The sequence below is a fragment of the Neolamprologus brichardi genome, chromosome 5 (genome assembly GCF_056152115.1).
Source record: "Neolamprologus brichardi isolate AB-2024 chromosome 5, ASM5615211v1, whole genome shotgun sequence".
Classification (NCBI taxonomy): domain Eukaryota; kingdom Metazoa; phylum Chordata; class Actinopteri; order Cichliformes; family Cichlidae; genus Neolamprologus; species Neolamprologus brichardi.
In genome coordinates, this window is record NC_142108.1 from 17,410,001 (window position 1) to 17,428,212 (window position 18,212).

The 18,212-nt window shown below is 39.1% G+C and overlaps 1 protein-coding gene across 4 annotated transcripts in view; it reads left to right on the top strand.

Annotated features, from left to right (window-relative positions):
• poc1a (POC1 centriolar protein A) overlaps positions 1–13,881 on the top strand; it is a 56,870-nt gene extending 42,989 nt beyond the window's left edge. For all 4 annotated transcript variants that reach the window (XM_006783283.2, XM_087840804.1, XM_087840802.1 and 1 more), the window contains one exon: positions 12,963–13,881. In XM_006783283.2, the coding sequence (XP_006783346.1) occupies positions 12,963–13,073 (111 nt within the window). In that variant the 3' untranslated portion in view covers positions 13,074–13,881. The remainder of the gene's footprint in view (positions 1–12,962) is intronic.
• The last annotated feature ends 4,331 nt before the right edge of the window (positions 13,882–18,212 follow it).

An 18,212-nucleotide genomic window follows, 5' to 3' on the forward strand; every position in this document is an offset into this window, starting at 1 on the left:
GAGCATAATACTGATACCCGAGCTGCTCCTGATGCGATGATTGGAGCGTGTGTGTGTGTGTGTGTGTGTGTGTGTGTGTGTGTGTGTGTACGTTACATAGAAAGCACTTACACGTAGAAGAAAGTGCTTGTATGAATATGTGTGTGAGTGGGTGAGACATATATTTATAAAGAGTAAAATAGAGTAGAAAAGCAATATACAAGAACCTGTCCATTTACCCTTTAGACACCATAGGTTTTTCTGTATCTGGTGAAGGCCAGTCCGGAGCCTGGAGGACTAAAAATAGATCACTAAGGAAGAGCTGAAAAATTTAAACTCCGCAAGCTCTGTTTGTTATCAATATATGTCCCTTTTTTGTTGTCTTTTTTTTTTTTTAACTACATAAATGCGATTAGTGATGGACACTGAAAGGCCACAGGGAATAAATGTCAGAAACAATTTGAGGCTCTGCAAAATTATCTATCTTTATCTATAATTTTCACTTGAAAGTTTTTGCAGGCGAACTTGAACAGTATTAAATTAAATGCCTGTAGCTCTGTTTAATTTGATAGAAACACAACACAGCAAGACAAAAATACAGAAACAAGAAACTTTCTTTCTGCCTGTGGCACAAAAAAGAGTTTTAAAGTATTTAAACAGAATAAAATTGTTCAAGGTACAAAGACAGCAGGTGAGAGAAACAACTTGTCATGTGGTTGAAAAAAAAGGAGACTAAAATAATGAGGAAGAGGCAGCAGAGAAGAAATAGGGCACCGAGAGGACGCAGATGTAAAGAGTTGAATGAGATGGAGCTGAGACAGCAGAAAGATGTTTGGTCTTTCTCTGTACTCGATGCAGTGTTTCAGCTCCGAGCTTGTGCACTCTGAGGAAAATACATCATTCATATATGCGTGCTAGCAGCACTTACTGTCTTACTCTTGCATAGTAAGTGTAAATACTTAATGGCCTTGCAGAGACACAGAAACACTCCTTGTATCTGTGTGTTTCTGTCAAAGGGTTCACACTGGCTCTTTCGCCTCTCCTTTCTTGAGCTTCAAACTGTAGTTCACCATGTGGGAGTGTTTAATATTGGGCAGGAACTGCCAGGCAGCTAGCTGACCCCTCCCAGGGGGTGGTGCCAGCCTTTTTCTTTCAAGCCTACTGTACCCCAGCCCCGATACCAGATGGACCATCTGCATCTGGTTTACTATTCGGCTCTCTTGAAAATTTGTTTCATTCTTGGTTAGTGGAAACATGAGCGATGTCATTTCTAGGACTAGATATTGTTAGAGGAAATGCATCTTGGTTTCTGTAAGCTTTTTCTTACTTTTTTCTGGGTGTTACTGGGAAAAAATGGCCTTCCCAAATAGTTACAATTATTTCCAGAACAGAATCATTCTCTTCACACCATATTAAGCCTCTGATTTGTTATAAACATATAGGCAGTGACTGCGAAAAGGAGAAAATAGGGCAGTATATTATGTAACAAGGTCTGGATGGCCAGCAGTAAAATCATGGACATTGTGGTCATGTGGTATATACCAACCACTGCTAAATACCCTGTAATTTCTGCTCTCTTTTTTTTAGCTGTTTTACCAAATAAATGATGTGAGGTGTTTGCTAAAAATGCGGCCCGCAACACAATCAAACATCTCTACTCCGATCTCGTCCATCTAAAGGACGTTGTTCTTTTGTTCAGGTGCAGCTTCACAAAGCAAAGCCATGCTGCCATGTTCTTTTTAGAGAGAAAAGGCTTTGTCCTGCACAAATTGTACTGTCACAAACTTTAACATTTAACATGCTAAGAGGGGCAATGCACCGTCTGACCTTGGGATAGCATTATGTTAACATACACATTAATGCAAACTAGCCAGACTTCAGCTTTTATAGAGGTGCTCACACTTCCTTAATGATGTTAATCAAGTGAATTTGATTAGAAGCACCTGGCTGCTACTTACCCTTCCTATGGAAGCAGTAAGGGTGTATTAGTTTTTCCACAGGGCTGCAAACTTGTACTCTTGCACTCAATTATAGTACTTATGTAAGTTTTCCTTCTATATTCACACAAAGTCACACTCAGAGTATTGCTGTTCGATATAACGATATATATCGGATGACGATATAAAAACGTCTATCGTTTCATTTTACACTATCGTTTGTTTCGTGGTGTCGCAAAATAAACTGTTTACGCCAATATTTTTTCATCGTTTTGATGGTCACTGTAGTGGCTATATTCATTTCTTAAAGTTCTCTCTTTCTCTTCTATTTTATATAGCCACACTACGGATGGACAAGCGCCTGTTTTTATGCGTTGTTGTTAGCAACAACGACGGTAACAGCATCGCGTTTCCGCTTGTTTATGTTCCACATAAACCTTTCACAATAAAGCTCAAGATCCTGTTGAGACTTTTCAAAATAAACTGAATCACGTGAAAGAGCAGATTATTTACGGATGAGAATTAAAAAAGAGCCGCCAGTTGCTAAAAAATAAACCTTAGACTCAAACGTTAGAACAGGCTTTTCCCCGCAGCACGCTGTGTAATAAATACTCACAAAGAAAACAGTGGCCGTTACAACTTATGTCTAAAAATTTCATGCATCGGTTAAAACACTCGACTCCAAGTACATGACGCGCAGCTGGAAACACCTCCCGCGAGACGAGCTGCCCGAGATTCACAGAATTTACAGAAAATGTTACATTTTTGTGATTTATATCATTATCGGGACGATAGAATTCTTATATCGGGATATGAGATTTTGGTCATATCGCACAGCCCTAACTCAGAGTAGTCTTGTTGAGGCTGATGTTAAAAGCTTGAATTCATTCATCTGTAAATGCCTGATAGGGTATTGTCACGTTGCCAGGCGGGTGGCAATGTGAAATTAAGACCATACATGTATCTACTAGAAGTCTCAGGGTTAGCACTTGTACCAATATTTTTTTTAACTTTGCGCACATGCAATGTTAAATGCAGCTGGACAAAAAGTAAGTCTGAGGCAGGCTCAGTCGTTGGTCATTGAAAAGAGATGTAACCTGAAACAATCTAAGGTGCTCGTATTACTTTCTTAGCTAGTTCAAAGTGTAATTTAGCTACTTCCGCCCATCCTCTGGAGAGTCGACTGACAAGGCAACATTACTTATTTCGGCACTATAGTCCTACTCCTTTATAAATCTTTTTTCGAGCACTGTTTTTCACCATTACATTTCTTTGTAACTCTAATACTTGAGGAGACCGGGAGGAAAGATGATGAATAATTCAACATTAAACTGAATCTTCCAAAGGCTCAGAGTCTGCTGTGTTAGCTGCTTTTCTCTTGTCTGCCCCCTCCTATTTCTCAGCTGCCATAACGCTTTCTCTCTCCTCTCTTCGCTCTTAATTTATTTTTTAAATTTTTATCTGTGCTGAAATCAGGTCACATTTACATATAATGTGCCATATTTTCCATCTCCTTTTAAAATCAGACAGTCTAAATAACAAGTAATTAGACAGATGAAATGGATAAAGAATAAGATCAGTATGAAAATGTCAATTAAAGCCTGCAGTCGGCTTTCAGATATTTGAAAATTAAATTTATTTGGAAACAGCCTATAACAGCCCTTTTCTTGTGTCTCCAGGAAGATTTTTTTAATACACTGGTTTTGCATTAGGATACATTATTTCATGGCTATCATGTTAACTGTTCTCTTCTTTGTATGACATTTTTCTTTCTCTGCTTATTCTACGTGTTTGTCCATCGAGTTCAGCCTCATAGCAAAATATGACATAGTCAGTCTGTTTGTTTGTGTTTATGGAAGTGAATTCTACTGTTTTTATTTTTCCTGACAGTCGGCACAAATTTCTAAGTAATGTAAGGAAGTAAGTATAGTTTGTATCTGTGGGAGGTTTGTTGTCCAGACAGTGCATCGCTATGGCAACCAAGAAAACAGAGCTTTAAAAGAAGAAGTACTTTAGACCAAACTATGAGCTTTTTCTAAATCTAAGTTGTTTGCACTAACCAAATCTTTCTGTGTGATTTGTTGTGATTTAATAACATATTAAAAAATAATACAAATGATTTATGAAAATCAGTGACATGTCTGAGTTGTACTTGGGCCTCTGGTGTGAGTAGCAAAAATGATTCACTGCACCACCAACCCCAGCCCGCCCTCCAACACATGAAACATATGGACTTTTTTAAGTAAGTAAGAAAAGTAAAAAAAAAATATTTTGTGTCTGTGAACATGAATGTGTTCATATGAGACTGGAGAGAGATCATGTTCAGGAACAGAAAAATAATGCGTGTCCAGAAACCGATATAAGATGGTTCAAATCTGTTGACAGTCTCAGTTTTAGTTTTTACTCTTCTTTAACTAACCTTATTCTATTTCTTTTTACATTTTCTTTGTTTTTGAGCAGTGTTGTATTTGTACATTTATGGCCACATGGCCATGACCACAGAATTGATGTTAAAGACGCTAAACTGAAGCTCTAAGGAATATTAGGAGAATGTGAAAGGAACATGTTAATGGACTGTAAATTCCCTGAGAGCACTTTCTCACAATATTTTTAATCAGTTTCTGTGAAGAATGGCCTCTCGAACATAAACCGCTGTTCTCTAAGGAAACCTTTATTTTTCTCTCTCTGGGGAATTTAAATTCTTTCCAGTATTTTTGATAATGAGGAACTTGAAGAAATCTGATTTGTAAGATGAAAATTATGCCATGTCGCTGAGAGCTGCTCATGACAGGCTCAATTTACTACCACGAGTATCTCAGGGAAATAATCAAATGAATTTAAACTGGTTTTAAGAGAGAACAGATGTACACTTGTAAAGGTTAAACTGGGTTTGGCATAAGGAATGGCTGTATTCATGTTTTCCAGTCTGTTAACAACATCATTGTGTCGGTATACAGGCCAGTATTTGCTTTTTGGTACCAGTAGTTTAATGTTGTATTAATAAACTTGTATTTGTTAAAATCTTAAATATACTATTTTATTTTTTTAGCTGACTCTTTGCCTAAAAAAATGTTAAAAGTATTAGCATATGTTGTATTACTCTGAACCTTATCCCTTAGATTCTGGACTCCTACATTTAAAAAAAAAAAAAAAAGTTCATGTTAAGCCATCAGTTTACTCTGAGAGATGGTTAGGGGCCGTCAACACACATGTCCGAAGGCAATATGCTTTGGGGTTGTCCTTTCATCCCTTCATCTCTTCATCTATTTCAGTTCTGTCCATCACCCTGATATGTCAGGAACACCTGGCGGGATCTTCTTTGGTGGAAGAAGTTTTGGCAGGAATGTAGACTTATACTCAGAGATGAACTTTTTTGAATTTTAAGGTCAAAGATCAAGGGCGCTAAGACTCATATAATACATTTTTGACCATAAGTCAAGAAGTCATACTTTGCTTATAAGGAACAAATGCGTGTTAGGATTAAAAACAACTAGCAGTTGATGGACACGTAAAATAGTTAGGCTGTAGTTTCATATATATAGGTGTACCACGCCTCTCGCCCTCAGACAACTGAGATAGGCTCCAGCTCCACTTCTGCCATGACTCTGAACTGGATAAGCAGAAGAAAATGGATGGATGATGATTTTTATTTATTTTTTTCAAAGAAACTGTGAATTATATGTCACTGAATGTAATTCAGGATTCTGCAGGTCAGTGTGAATGGGCTGTTTCTTATGTAGCACTTTTCTCCTCTACTGGAGCACTCAGAGCGCTTTATACAGCATGCCTCATGCACATCCATTCAGGTAATTTTTTCTGTGCCTAAGTGCTTTCTATCTAACATTCACACTCCAATGAACGCATCTCAGAAAAACTTTGAGTTCAGTGTTTTGCACTCTCCAAGACTGGAGCAGCCAGGCGTCGAACCGCCAACCTCCAATTAGTAGATGACCCACACTACCACCTGACCTACAGCCAAATTAATCCTTTCATTTAGTGATAATAAGTAGCAAAACACGTGTCTCATAACATGATTTACAGACAGATGTTTAAAGTCTCATGTCCTCCTGCTTTTTACATTGAGTTAAAGTTTGCCATGTCTCTTAAACAAAAAATCCTTTGCCTACTCTTTGAGCTTTATGCTGTCTTACAAACATTAGTCTTACCTGGTGGGCTATTTGGTGGCTTTCTGCCAACAAAATGGTTTAGATGAGGATATGTATACACACCCCACACCTGCTGATTATTAGTGTGATTTGATTTTCTTTTTATCCCCATCATTTAGCTTTTGTGGGCTATTGTTCCTTTCTTTAAACTTTGTAGTTTCTACTTTAATGTATGTTTTTCCGGTTCTTTTCATGTGGTCGTGGTGTATTTAATAACCTAATTTAGAGGAAAGAATCAACTTTTCCACCTCGAACCAGCACTAGTTTGTCTTCTTTTGACTTTCAGACTCTTCTAGCACAGGTCATAACAAACCTGAAAGACTTTGTAAAAGACCCCAGTAATGCTCAGGGCACTGGAGAACATAATGTGTTCTGGAAAGGAAAGAAAAACAGCTCTTTCTATTTTTAGGAGCATAAAGATTTGGTTTCCACTCCACATGAAAATTATATGCCTGTATTATGTTGCCGCTGCCTGGGGACACGTGCAAAAATCACACACAGAGAGACACCAATAGCTGGCTTGGCTGAGAAACAGGGAGCCATATCGGGTTAGGGTAGTATTGATCTGGAAAGGGGAGGCAGGTTGACGGAAGGAGAGAAAGCGGAAATGCAACATCTCACACGACGCATGAAATAGCAGGAGATTTTATCTAGTTTGACTACCCAAAAGAGAACATTACTCGCCCACTCAGTGTTGAACTCAGTGCCTCGTGATGTGTATCTTAGACTATCAGAGACTAAGCGTTTTAATAGTCTTTGTCATTTCCTGCATCAACATGTTTTTGTTTATTCATATTGTGGCTCTGTGGAGTCAGCAGAGGAGTGATGAGATTAAAATGGGAGTTCTGTAACGTGTAGGAACTTCTCTGAGCTTAAGTCGTTTGGTTCCTAATAGAAAGACAAAGTTTTGAGTTGTTTTAGAACTGGGAAAACCTGCACAGCCTTTTTTTAAAAAAACAGCCTCGCATTGGTGCTTATTTATTATTTCTCTTTTATAGTGGGCTTTAGGAAGCACCATAAAAGAGGCGAGGTTCAGAGGCAAGTTAAAGAGCAAGTCAGCTCAAACATCTGCATTAATTGCAGGACTGAACCAAAAAAAATAAAAGATTTGTCAAAAAATTGACAAAAAAAAAAAAAAAGAGTGCCTCTGAGTTTCTATCGTGGACACAGTTTAAACTTAAAGTTTGGATGGTAAACCCCACTAACGTGTTCAGGTTGTTCATAAAGGAGGACTGCTTGGACGAGTTTGTAATGAGCTACCATAGTTAGCGGGACTGGGGCTAGTCTGGACAAGGCACCATGACTTCAGCTCTTTATTTAACATCCACATAGATGTGGGGAGCCTGCATGAAATACTTTCCACTCGTCACACTGTAGCATGAAAATGGAGTTAGTGTTTTGGTTTCACAGGTATTTGCTCAACCACTGAAACACCTGTTCTCCACATGCCAAAATGAAGTAGATTAAGTCATCTGCAGTCATCTCGAGTCTCTCTTGTTCTCACCCGCTCACATCCTTTCTTTATCCTACATCATCTAGGTCTTGCGATGATAAGGCTGAAAAGACAGGTGATGAATTTTAAAAAATGTTTAAAAAGTCTTTTCTTATCCAGCAACACATGTCATTCAGTCACATATTTTTAAGCAATATTGTGATTGTAGCAAATGATAGAGTGAAAGACTGTGTGCAAAAGTCTTGAGCAGTGTTGAGGAGTAACGGAGTACATGTACCAGCGTTACGTATTTAAAATACAAAATAGGAGTAGCTGTATTCTGTTACAGTTACCGTTTAAGAAGGTGGTGTTCAGAATACAGTAACTTTGTTGAAATAAATGGATTTCACTGCAATTTTTTCCTGTTTCATATATCAGGCTTTGTCCTCTCTATTTCTGGTAATTCCACGCCGGTGGAAACCCAAACAAAACACGCATTAAGAGGCTCTAAAGCCCGTGTCTCAATCTCGTGGCCTATGTCACCCCTACTTGCAGCCCGCATAATGACGTGACGAAATGTTTTTAAAAATTATTGTTCAAAAAATTATTTAATATGAAGGCAGTGTAGCCCAGTTGTAAGTAAGCTATTAAGACTCGACTGTACACTTTTTTCGTGTTTTTCTCTGAAACAATAAGTTCCATTGGAGCAGCCTTTCAAAGCCTCTCTCTGTCTCTCGCGGGCAAAGTTGATCCAGACAACAAAGTAAAGCTAGTTTTCAGCTACGAGCCCGACACGGGACCTGACATATTAGCCAGACGTCCATTTACTACGGTTCGGAGCCGCGGACCTGTTTTTATATACGTGCAGAATAGTTTTCTACACGAGATCGCTGCTAAAAGTGCAGCCTTACCTAATGTCCACCCTACTGTTACTCATTTTATATTAAGATTTAAAAATCTAGTTGGTATTGGTATGGCGAGTAACCTTCAGTAATAGTAATAAATCACACAGCAATAGTACATTCATGTAGTTGTAAAAAGCTTGATAAAATATTGTAATCCAGAATTCAATTCAATTCAATTTTATTTATATAGCACCAAATCACAACAAAAGTCGCCTCAAGGCCAGAGTATTCAGAATATGTTACTCTCATTGAATAACGTAATGGAATACGTTACAAAATATATTTTTTGGCATGTAATCTGTAGTGGAATACATTTTAAAAGTAACCTTCCCAAAACTGGTCTTGAGCCATCCCTCATTTCTCTGTATAGGAAATAGATGAAGCAATTTATCGACATATGTGAGCTTTCTGGTTATTTCTTTATGTACGCTTCGGGAATAGCTCTCCAGGCTTCTTGAAGGACATTCAGAGCTCTTCTTTGGATGTTGGCTGCCTTTTCTTCTGTTCTCTGTCAACATGATCCCACACTGCTTCAATAACTCTGGGGGAGGCCAATCCATGACTGATAGTGTGTCATTGTGTATTTTTCTATCCAGGCATTGACAGTGTGGTCATTGTCATTGAGAAATAAGGCCACTGCCAAGGTGTTTCCAGATGATATCTCATGGTGGCTCAATATCTGGCTGTACTTTTTCTTCTGCTTTCACAATTCCATCAATTCTGAAAAACATCCCCAGCAACACTGGCTCAAATGCAGCCCCAAGACATGACAGAGCCTCCACTGTGTTTTAAAGAAAGTGTGAGACGCTCACTGTTTTAACTCTCTCCTGAGCTCTATTCACTTGGCATACCTCAGTCCTTTTTTCCCTTTTCCCCCAATGGAACAAATTCTGTGTTTTTGCAACAGGCTGCTAGTAACAAAAAGTGCCTTTGGTTCTGAACCAAACTGGTTCCCTGTCTATGTGTAGACGCAACACTGGTTCATCCCTTACATTGGGTGCCGTTTCATGCTTGAATGATTCATCGGTCAGTGTTTAGTGTCTTAAAACACAAACAAAAAACAACATTCCTCTAAAAATGTTCAAGTGCATGAACTGGACTGAAAATGAGTGAAAAACCATTCAAAGTTAAAAGAAAAAACTTTGGAAAGCCTGACCCAAAAAACTTGGAGAACTGTTGCTCAAGACCACTTTAAAAAGAATATAAGTCCATCTCTTTAGAAGCAAAATATGAAAAACAAGGGGAAGCTCAAGAGTTTTGTACAGTAGTGTGTTAAATCTTTGCTTATGTCTTTAATTGTGCCTGTTCATTTATCCATGTGCGTGTCACATCTCATCCACTGCTGGTTACATTTTGCTAAATATTGTGAGTGACTCATCTCTGTGCTGCTTTTTAGTAATTTCAAAATTGCCCTCACTGGCACAAAGCACAGCATACCGTACAATTACAGGTCGAGACATGCTGACATACTTACAAGCTCTTACTGGCCCAAACCTAGAGCGCCTAATCTGTCTGGGGATGTTGTGTTTGCTGTTTGATTGTTTCTGCCCTCAACCAAATTCTGTTGCCAAGCCCTTCCATCCAAATTTGCTTAGTCGCTGTGATTATGTTTGTCACCAGGCAACATTAGCTCAGTAAAACAGTTATGTAAGAGATGCAGGATTGCCACTTAACTGTTTACAGAAGGCTCATTCAGAATTACTGTCATTTTTTTCGTGATTTGAAAAAAAGGAGCTATGTTGTAGCATTTAGCTCAGATGTCTTTTCAAACTCTGTCAGATTTTTAAATGCTGCTTACTTTCTATAAGACAGTTGGAGTAGAAAAGGTGCTCTGTCTGCTTTTTTTTTTCATCGTCTTTTCTTTTGTAAAATAAGCAAACAGCCAAGGAGATCTCAATGAATCATATTTAGACTCATATCCTTGTTTATTACACCTCATAGTTCGAATTACAAGCCAAGTGCTGTTTGTCTGTGTAGCGCTTTTCCAACATAGAGGACATTCACAGTGCCTGGCAAACCGCAAAGAGAGACCGAAAAGAATTAAACAAATCTAGACTTTAAAACAAAAAATATATGTTTTTAGTGCATTCACAGCTGATTTGAATGAATGAAAGGCACTTGAATGCCAGAGTAAACTGGAGATTGGGTAAGGCCACGTTGCCACATGATTTTGAAGGTAGTTTATCTCTTATTCTTTCGATTCCTGAGACTTTTTGCCTTTAAAAAAGACCTGTGTTTAATTATCCATTAAATGACATTTATTACAGTTCTGTAACAAGGGTTTTATGCTTGTAGGGGAAGATAAAAAAACACAGTGTATGGCTGCTTTACCACTGGTTAGAGAAATGGGTGCACTGTTCTTGGACATTTCGTTGTAGCATTAGCGCAGCGAGCTGCACTCTGTGCTCCACCTGTGTTTGAACTCTCCTTCATACATAATCCATTTTAGCTCAGAAAGTCATTGAGATAAAGCACAGTGGGTGAAAAGTTCATCCAGTTGCATTACTGTAATAACCAGGATTCAAAGCCTTCCTGTATCCAGTAGGGTTGTGTAAGGTGTATGTTAGGTGTGTGTAAGAGCTAACTAGGTTTTGTCTTTTAGTACATTTGGGAACCTTCTGTATGACTACACAGGTCTAGCTATCTGGCAGTCTCTAGGAAAAGCTAAAACCATGACAAAATACTGAGTTATCCAGCATTTCCCACGTATGTGGAATCATGTTTTCACCCAATTCTGTATTTAACTCTTTTCCTTCTTGGAGATGCACAAACATGGAGCAGGCTTTTGTGCTGAGTTTGGTCAGTGTTAAGTTTAAGCCCTGCAGATATTAATGTAGAAATTAAGTGAATGTATCATAATTGTACTGTACATTGTTATAAAAGTACACATGTATTGCAATACACTTATGTATATCTGAACAAACAATTTTAGAAGTGACCTCACATATATTTTGCGAAGCTATGAAGAAAAGACAACAGTGCACAGAAAAATCACACTGACACACACACACACACACACACACACACACACACACACACACACACACACACACACACACACACACACACACACACACACACACACACACACACACACACACACACACACACACACACACAGAGAGAGAGAGAGAGAGAGAGAGAGAGAGAGAACAGCAAAGACATCAGCTATTGATCTTTTGTTTCTTTCAGTTCTGTATTGAGTACAGTCAGATCTCTCCAGGCAATGTTGCTGCTTTAAGCTTGTTTGTTGTACCCTGACCGTGTGTCTGTACTTTAGAAAAGCTGCCTGTGTACCCAGAGGGTTTCCAAATTTGTCATCCTTACTCCTCAGCCAAGTTTTCAGGTGGATTTTAGATTATCAAATCGATTTTACAGCTGATTGAACTTCTTTCCGGCAATGCTGCCAAACAGGAAATGAGGTCATATCTTAGCAACTGTGTCATTTATTTTGACACCAAACCAAATAATTTGATTATACCAAAAAAAAAAAAAAAAAAAAAGTAATTTGACCACTGGGAGGTGCTACAATAAGCAAAAACATGTTTGTTCTTTCAGTCCACAAAGTCACGCTTTTAACATGACCAGATTAAGTTGCCATGGCGACTGAGCCCTGCTGAATCACTTGGACCCCTCTTTGGTGCATGCAGCTATGTTACACTTGAGAATTTTTAGAACAGGTTCAGTAACATCAGTGGCCACTGATGAGGTAAAAATGCCGGTTTCCTTCGAATATTTTGTTGTTTCACTCTTGCCTGATCATGTAGACGAGCAGACTTGCTGTTTCATAACTCCCCAGAGGGTCTTTTATCCATATTTTTTGTTGGTTTTTTGGAATTGCAGTTTTGAGGCTGTTACTGACTGCTGTTGGAAGTTGGGGTTTTTTGTCATATAAAAACTTTTAAAAAGTAGAATTAAGCGTTTCATCATTTATATCAGAAGCCGATATGAAGTTCGTAATGTGTAATGTGAGTTCTCACATTAACACAAAACCTCAGACGTTATCATGATCATCGCATCCATGCTGAGCAGTGTCTTCATTTTAATGGTGACACCTCTGGAAATTACACCTGGTGGCCCCTCTCATAAATGGGCTCGGATGACACTGCGCTCGAATGTACGGGAACAAATACGCCACAATTACTGCCACTGTTGGAGGGTGGTCAAAAGAAAAGTATGTCGCACTGTGATCTCACTGCCCACACATTCCCGTCCTGAATCGGAAAGCTAGTTTCTTGTACTCTCTGTGTGAGTAAGTGTGTTTATGCAACCGTGTGAGAGAGAGAACAAGAGAGAGTGCGTGCCAGACACAGAGACTGTAGTGTTTTCAGTTCGTGCAGCAGATTTTGCTTCGATAATCAGCTGGATTGTTTTGCTCGCCCAACATCTGTCTCAAACACACACAAACACAACCATTATATAGTCATTACTGTCAGGCTGATGCTGTGCAGCCCTCTCTGACATGCTCTTTCTCTCTTATACATCTCCTTCCTCCTTTCTTTGTCTTGTTCCTATCCTCTCCTGTCTTCTCTTCTTCCTCCAGACGGTTTCGATCTTGGAGCAGCGGCTGACGCTGACGGAGGATAAGCTCAAGGAGTGTTTGGAGAACCAAATGGAAATCGGTCTACATCTCCAGAGAAGCGAGGAGGCTTAAAGTTAGCGGTACCAGAGACACATTGATCTGTGGTGTTGGAGGGGGGAAGTGTGGTTGCATCAACACCATACACCGTTGCCATTTGATCACACTGAAAGCGAGGACTGAACCTTAAATGCACACTGAGCCGTCCTGCTGATGTACTGTGTCTGGCTGTGTTGAAAAGAGATATGAGAAGTGAAGGAGTTGAATATTAGAAAAGTTTCAGTACAGCAGTGCTGAGCATGCAGTCGCTTTCCTGCTGACAAAAAGACCCCACTTTACCGCTGTGAGACACTGTGTGCGATTGAGCGTAATGGCTGCCTGTACAGGTGTTGACACTTGTGCACAGTGTGTATGTTTTTACCCAGTCTGTATCGTGCAGGAGGCCATTAGCCACTGGGTTTTTTTCACTGAAAAGTGCATATTTGTGTAACCATCAGTCATATTTGTCATTTTTGAAAGGAAGGATATGGCTCAATGATCCTGTTGCGTTAAGACAGTTACTCAAGACGTTTGTTCTCTGGTAACGTTTACAGAGCCCCCACAGTGCCTTTATTTAGTTTAAGGTGAGAGAATGTTTCCAGCTGACAAGCTTGAGTCCATTTTTATTACTATTCCTATTTTAATTTCACGATGCATCTGGTGATAGTTTGGTTTTGTTTTTTTACTGAAATGACCATTCTTTAGTGCCTCCAGCAAGTACTGAAAGATAACAGGTTGTTGATTTTCATGGTGACTATAAAATGATGCCCTCATATTTTATGTTAAAGTGATGCTGCTTTTTACATTGGTTCTTTTTGTTCTGTCAATAAAACTTTTATACACTGAAAACAGACTTTTAATAAATGTTTTCACTTCTCAAGTGTGGCGTGAAAGCCAAAGTTAGGTGATGAAATATTTCTGGTTCCCTTTTCGTTATAATGAGTACCATTTTTATAGCTTTGTAGAAAAAAAATGTAACAGGCTATTACTAAGAGACTGGTCATTTTCTCGTTGGGTGAGCTAAAGTTATTGCCAGAGAAGTCATGACTTCCCTGTTTTTATTGTGCTGAGCAGAATTGTGAGGATCATGAGCTGTGAGCGGTGTCATCCATTGCTCATGGCGAGTAATTTTCAACCCGTTCTTTGGCACAGTTTGAGCGATGATTAATGTTTTTTAAAAGTATGGGGGTGAATGCTTGTTCCCCGCTTGTGTCCAAAATTCTTCAGTCTCTCTCCCCCCCCCCCCCCCCCCCCAAGTAATTTACGTAACCTGAGCGCTGATGCTGGATCAGTATTTTTACTTTTAGATGTTCATTGAAAATGTGCCCGAGGCTGCGCTTAGACGCACACTGTGATTTTTCAAAGAACAGATCCATGGTTTTGTGTGTGTGTGTGTGTGTGTGTTTTGATTTTTTTTTAATTCAACAAACTGGAAATACGATTATATACAGTAATGAGTCATCTCGAGGTTGTTGTGGAGGACTCATGGCTGTGCCATTGAGAAGGGAAAATATTAATGCCTGTTTCTTTAAGACCCGGCTCGGGCTCTGCACTAATGGAAAAAGAAGAAAAACAAAACCGGAATTCTGGAGCTGCAATGCCGGGCCCACTCTCTTCCTTCCTGTCTGGGGCCCGGGGACACACACATATATGCACACACACACATGCTCAGACATACGCACTCTCAGAGAGACACTCCAGCCAGAGAAAACAACTCCCTTTACTATGGGCCTCAACCAGACAGCCTGCCAGGAGCACCAGTGCGAGAGAGGAGGGGCTAAAAGAGTGGGTTCAATAACTGCTATGCTTCACTGTGTGTGTGTGTGTGTGTGTGTGTGTGTGTGTGTGTGTGTGTGTGTGTGTACACTTCTGTTCAGCCGTCTTTGTGAGGACTCAGTTTAGCTGTTGACCTCAAGAGTGAGGAAGTCCGGCCCCCTCTGTAAATCAGACCCTCTTTAGGCTGTCTGGGTGATTTTGTTTTAAAGTTCAAATTAGTAGTTCAGTTAATTAGTGGACAGAAAACTGTTTTCTCATCAGGCATTCTTTGATTTCAGCTTTGCCTCCTTTTCGTTTTATCAGTTCAAGTTATTAATCTGGGGTTGGTTTTCTGCACCTTAAAGCCTTTCACTCTTTCGGGTGACACCACTCAATTTGTTGAGCATTGAGGTCATGTAAACTTCTAACGTTTGAGAAGAGAAGCAAAATTCCTTTTCCAGGGTAAGAGAAACCCAAATAACTCTTGAGGCTTTTTCTCAAGATTTTTATAGTACCTGAAGCAAAACATCCTCACCTACAATTAGATGTAGCAATTCAGTTGTGATAGTTAATGTTGTAACAAGCCAGAGGGAATCCATCCTGGTCCTTCCAAGTGTAGCTGTTTAGATGTGTGTCTATGTGCATGAGTGAGGAAAGAACAGTTGAAGAGCAGGGCGCTGTAATATGTAGCCCATGTGTGGCCACAAGTGTGTGTGTGTGTGTGTGTGTGTGTGTGTGTGTGTGTGTGTGTGTGTGTGTGTGTGTGTGTGTGTGTGTGTGTGTGTGTAGGAGGGGGTTGGTGAGCCTATGAGGAGAACATCTGGATATGTTTTTCCTGGTGTGCTGTGGTTGCCGCCGCTCTTTGTGTGTATGTGTCAGTGTGTGTTTTAGTGCTTTACTAGTTCAGCGTGTCACGTCTTTACATTGTCCTGTTCCTCGAGGCTTTCTTTTTCCTCAAACATCACGTTATATCCTGACAGTTTTATGATGTAGAAATGATAACCAATGGGCTCAGACTGCCAAATGTTTCTGCCCTCTTGGAGCAGGTGGAGAATTTCCCGCCACACAAATTATGCAAACTATCTAAAAGCATTTGGTATTCTTAGAACTACAAGATGTTGCATGTATCCAAAACATTGAAATAGTCATTTCCCCAGCGTAGTGGTCACTGCTTAATGAGCTGATGGGGAACTGGAGGTTTGTAGTTCCAGGAAATAAAAGAGGTTGTCTGAGGATCTAAAATACTCAGAACAGATGTGAGGAAGTAAAATAACACAGAAGAGCCCAGCATTTTGGAAACTATAGGTTGTGTAATGTGCAAAAGTTTCCAGGGAATTAGGTGCACTGTACATTTTTACCAGCCCAGTGAGACACATGCAGGGGGTTCACAGAATATTATCTAAATGCTTGGTAAAAACAAACATTAATTACAGTTTCTAATTTATAAAAGAAACCTTAAAAAAGCAGTTGATATTTTCCAAAGATGTATAACCTAATAACAAAGCTTTCTTTATTTCTTTCTAACCTGGATTGCTAAAAAAAAAAGAAAATCTACAAAAATATTACATCAAAGGGGTTGTGTAGTATGTCAGACAGTGTAAAATGCCTGTAATTTGACTGCAACCTAATTATGCCCCACTTTGAAGCAGCGATTGAATCAGTGATCAGTCCTTTTCTGATAAATGGGTTACCACAGTGTTTAAAGCTGAGACAGAACCCCTCGACCGAAAGTATGACCACTCTCACTGACATTATAAACCGTTAATACACTTAAATAAGCTTCAAGAGCAAAGAGCAGAGATGCTAACCACATTTGACTTATTTTAAGACTGGATGTGTTTTGGAGGTTAAAGTTTCCACTGTTTTTATACCATATATTTTTATTTTTTAATATTTTTTTTTTATTGGGATTACTTACAGCGCTTAGGAAATGTATTTTTATTTTATTTATGATATTTTCTTAGGCCACTTAAAACAAATAAAAATACTTCAAAGATCAGTTTAAAGCTGAAAATGATGTTGTTTTTTTAATTCTGGAAATAACGAACAAAATTCACGTTTCTACTGCCCAAGATTTGAGCCGGCACACTGGACTTCTCTGGGGATTTGGAAATTGATCGAGCACAACATTCAAACACTCTGTTCGGGAATATAAGTAAATAACTGTAATTTTGCTTCTTGATAAAAAAAATAATACAGTGGAACCCCAACTTACAAAATTAATTAGTTTCCAGAGGGTCTTTCGTAAGTCAAAATTTTAAGTAAGTCGAAGCACCTTTTTCCATCACCTTTTGAGTGAGGCGATGCTGGCTGAAGTTGAAGTTCTTGGTGGAGGCTGAAGAAAGCATACATAGGCATGCATACATACATACGTGTACATGTACATGTACATAACATTATGGAATTTAATTCTAAACATTAAAACTAAAACTTACATTTACATTTACGTTAATTAATGTACGTACGTACACTGTGCAATGATATTTTAACATTTTTTTAAACTCGCTCATATTTATGCCTTATGCCGGCCCCATTATGAATGAACGATAGGCTAATTGCAAACGAAAAGCACACGAAATAGCGCACTGCAACAACAATACGTCTTTCACGAGGAACAGCGAAATGCATTTCGCAAACGGATTTCGTTACACTTGCATTTTGTTGTACCACGGGCAAAAATATTGCCTTCGTAACTTGAATTTTTCATTAAATGGGGTCTTCGTAAGCCGGGGTTCCACTGTAATTTTCTTTTTTGTAAAACTGTAACTTTGGAAGTTTATGGATAACAGCAGTAATTATGTTTCAACATTCAAAATATACTTTTAATTTTGGAGCTTGTAATAGTTGTGGATTAACCATTACAGAAACATAAAAAAACATTTTTTTAAGTACCAAAGTGGCTGTGGCTAAACCTTACATTGGTTGGTCGTCTAATAAATTTGTTCAGCATTTTGCTAGTTTCAGAAACATCACTTATTCTATGTATTGCCGGCCTTTATTTTAAAAACCAAAACATTATACTTCTGTTTTTTAGGGGAATACACAGCACAGATCTACAGTTCGGGAAAGTTTCTCTTCCAAGAGAGGTGATTTCCCACCTCTGCTATCTGTTTCAAACTAAGCCTTACTTAACCGTTTTAGATCACTTCTCTAAGCCAGCTTTCTCTAGTTTGGTTTGAAAGACGAGGTTTGAACAGCAGATGGTCAGGGCTTCTGTACACATGACCACTAACTGTGTGATGTTAACTTGTCTGCCGTTTTAGACATGTAACAACCATGGTGACAATGTACGAAAGCGTGAAAAAGGCTGGAGTCACTCAAGCTGTGACACAGTGGTCTGCAACCATCTCACAACTAGCCAGCAATAGGGAAACAAACGTGCATTCCCCAATTGGTATAATCAGGTAGTTGCTGGAGGCT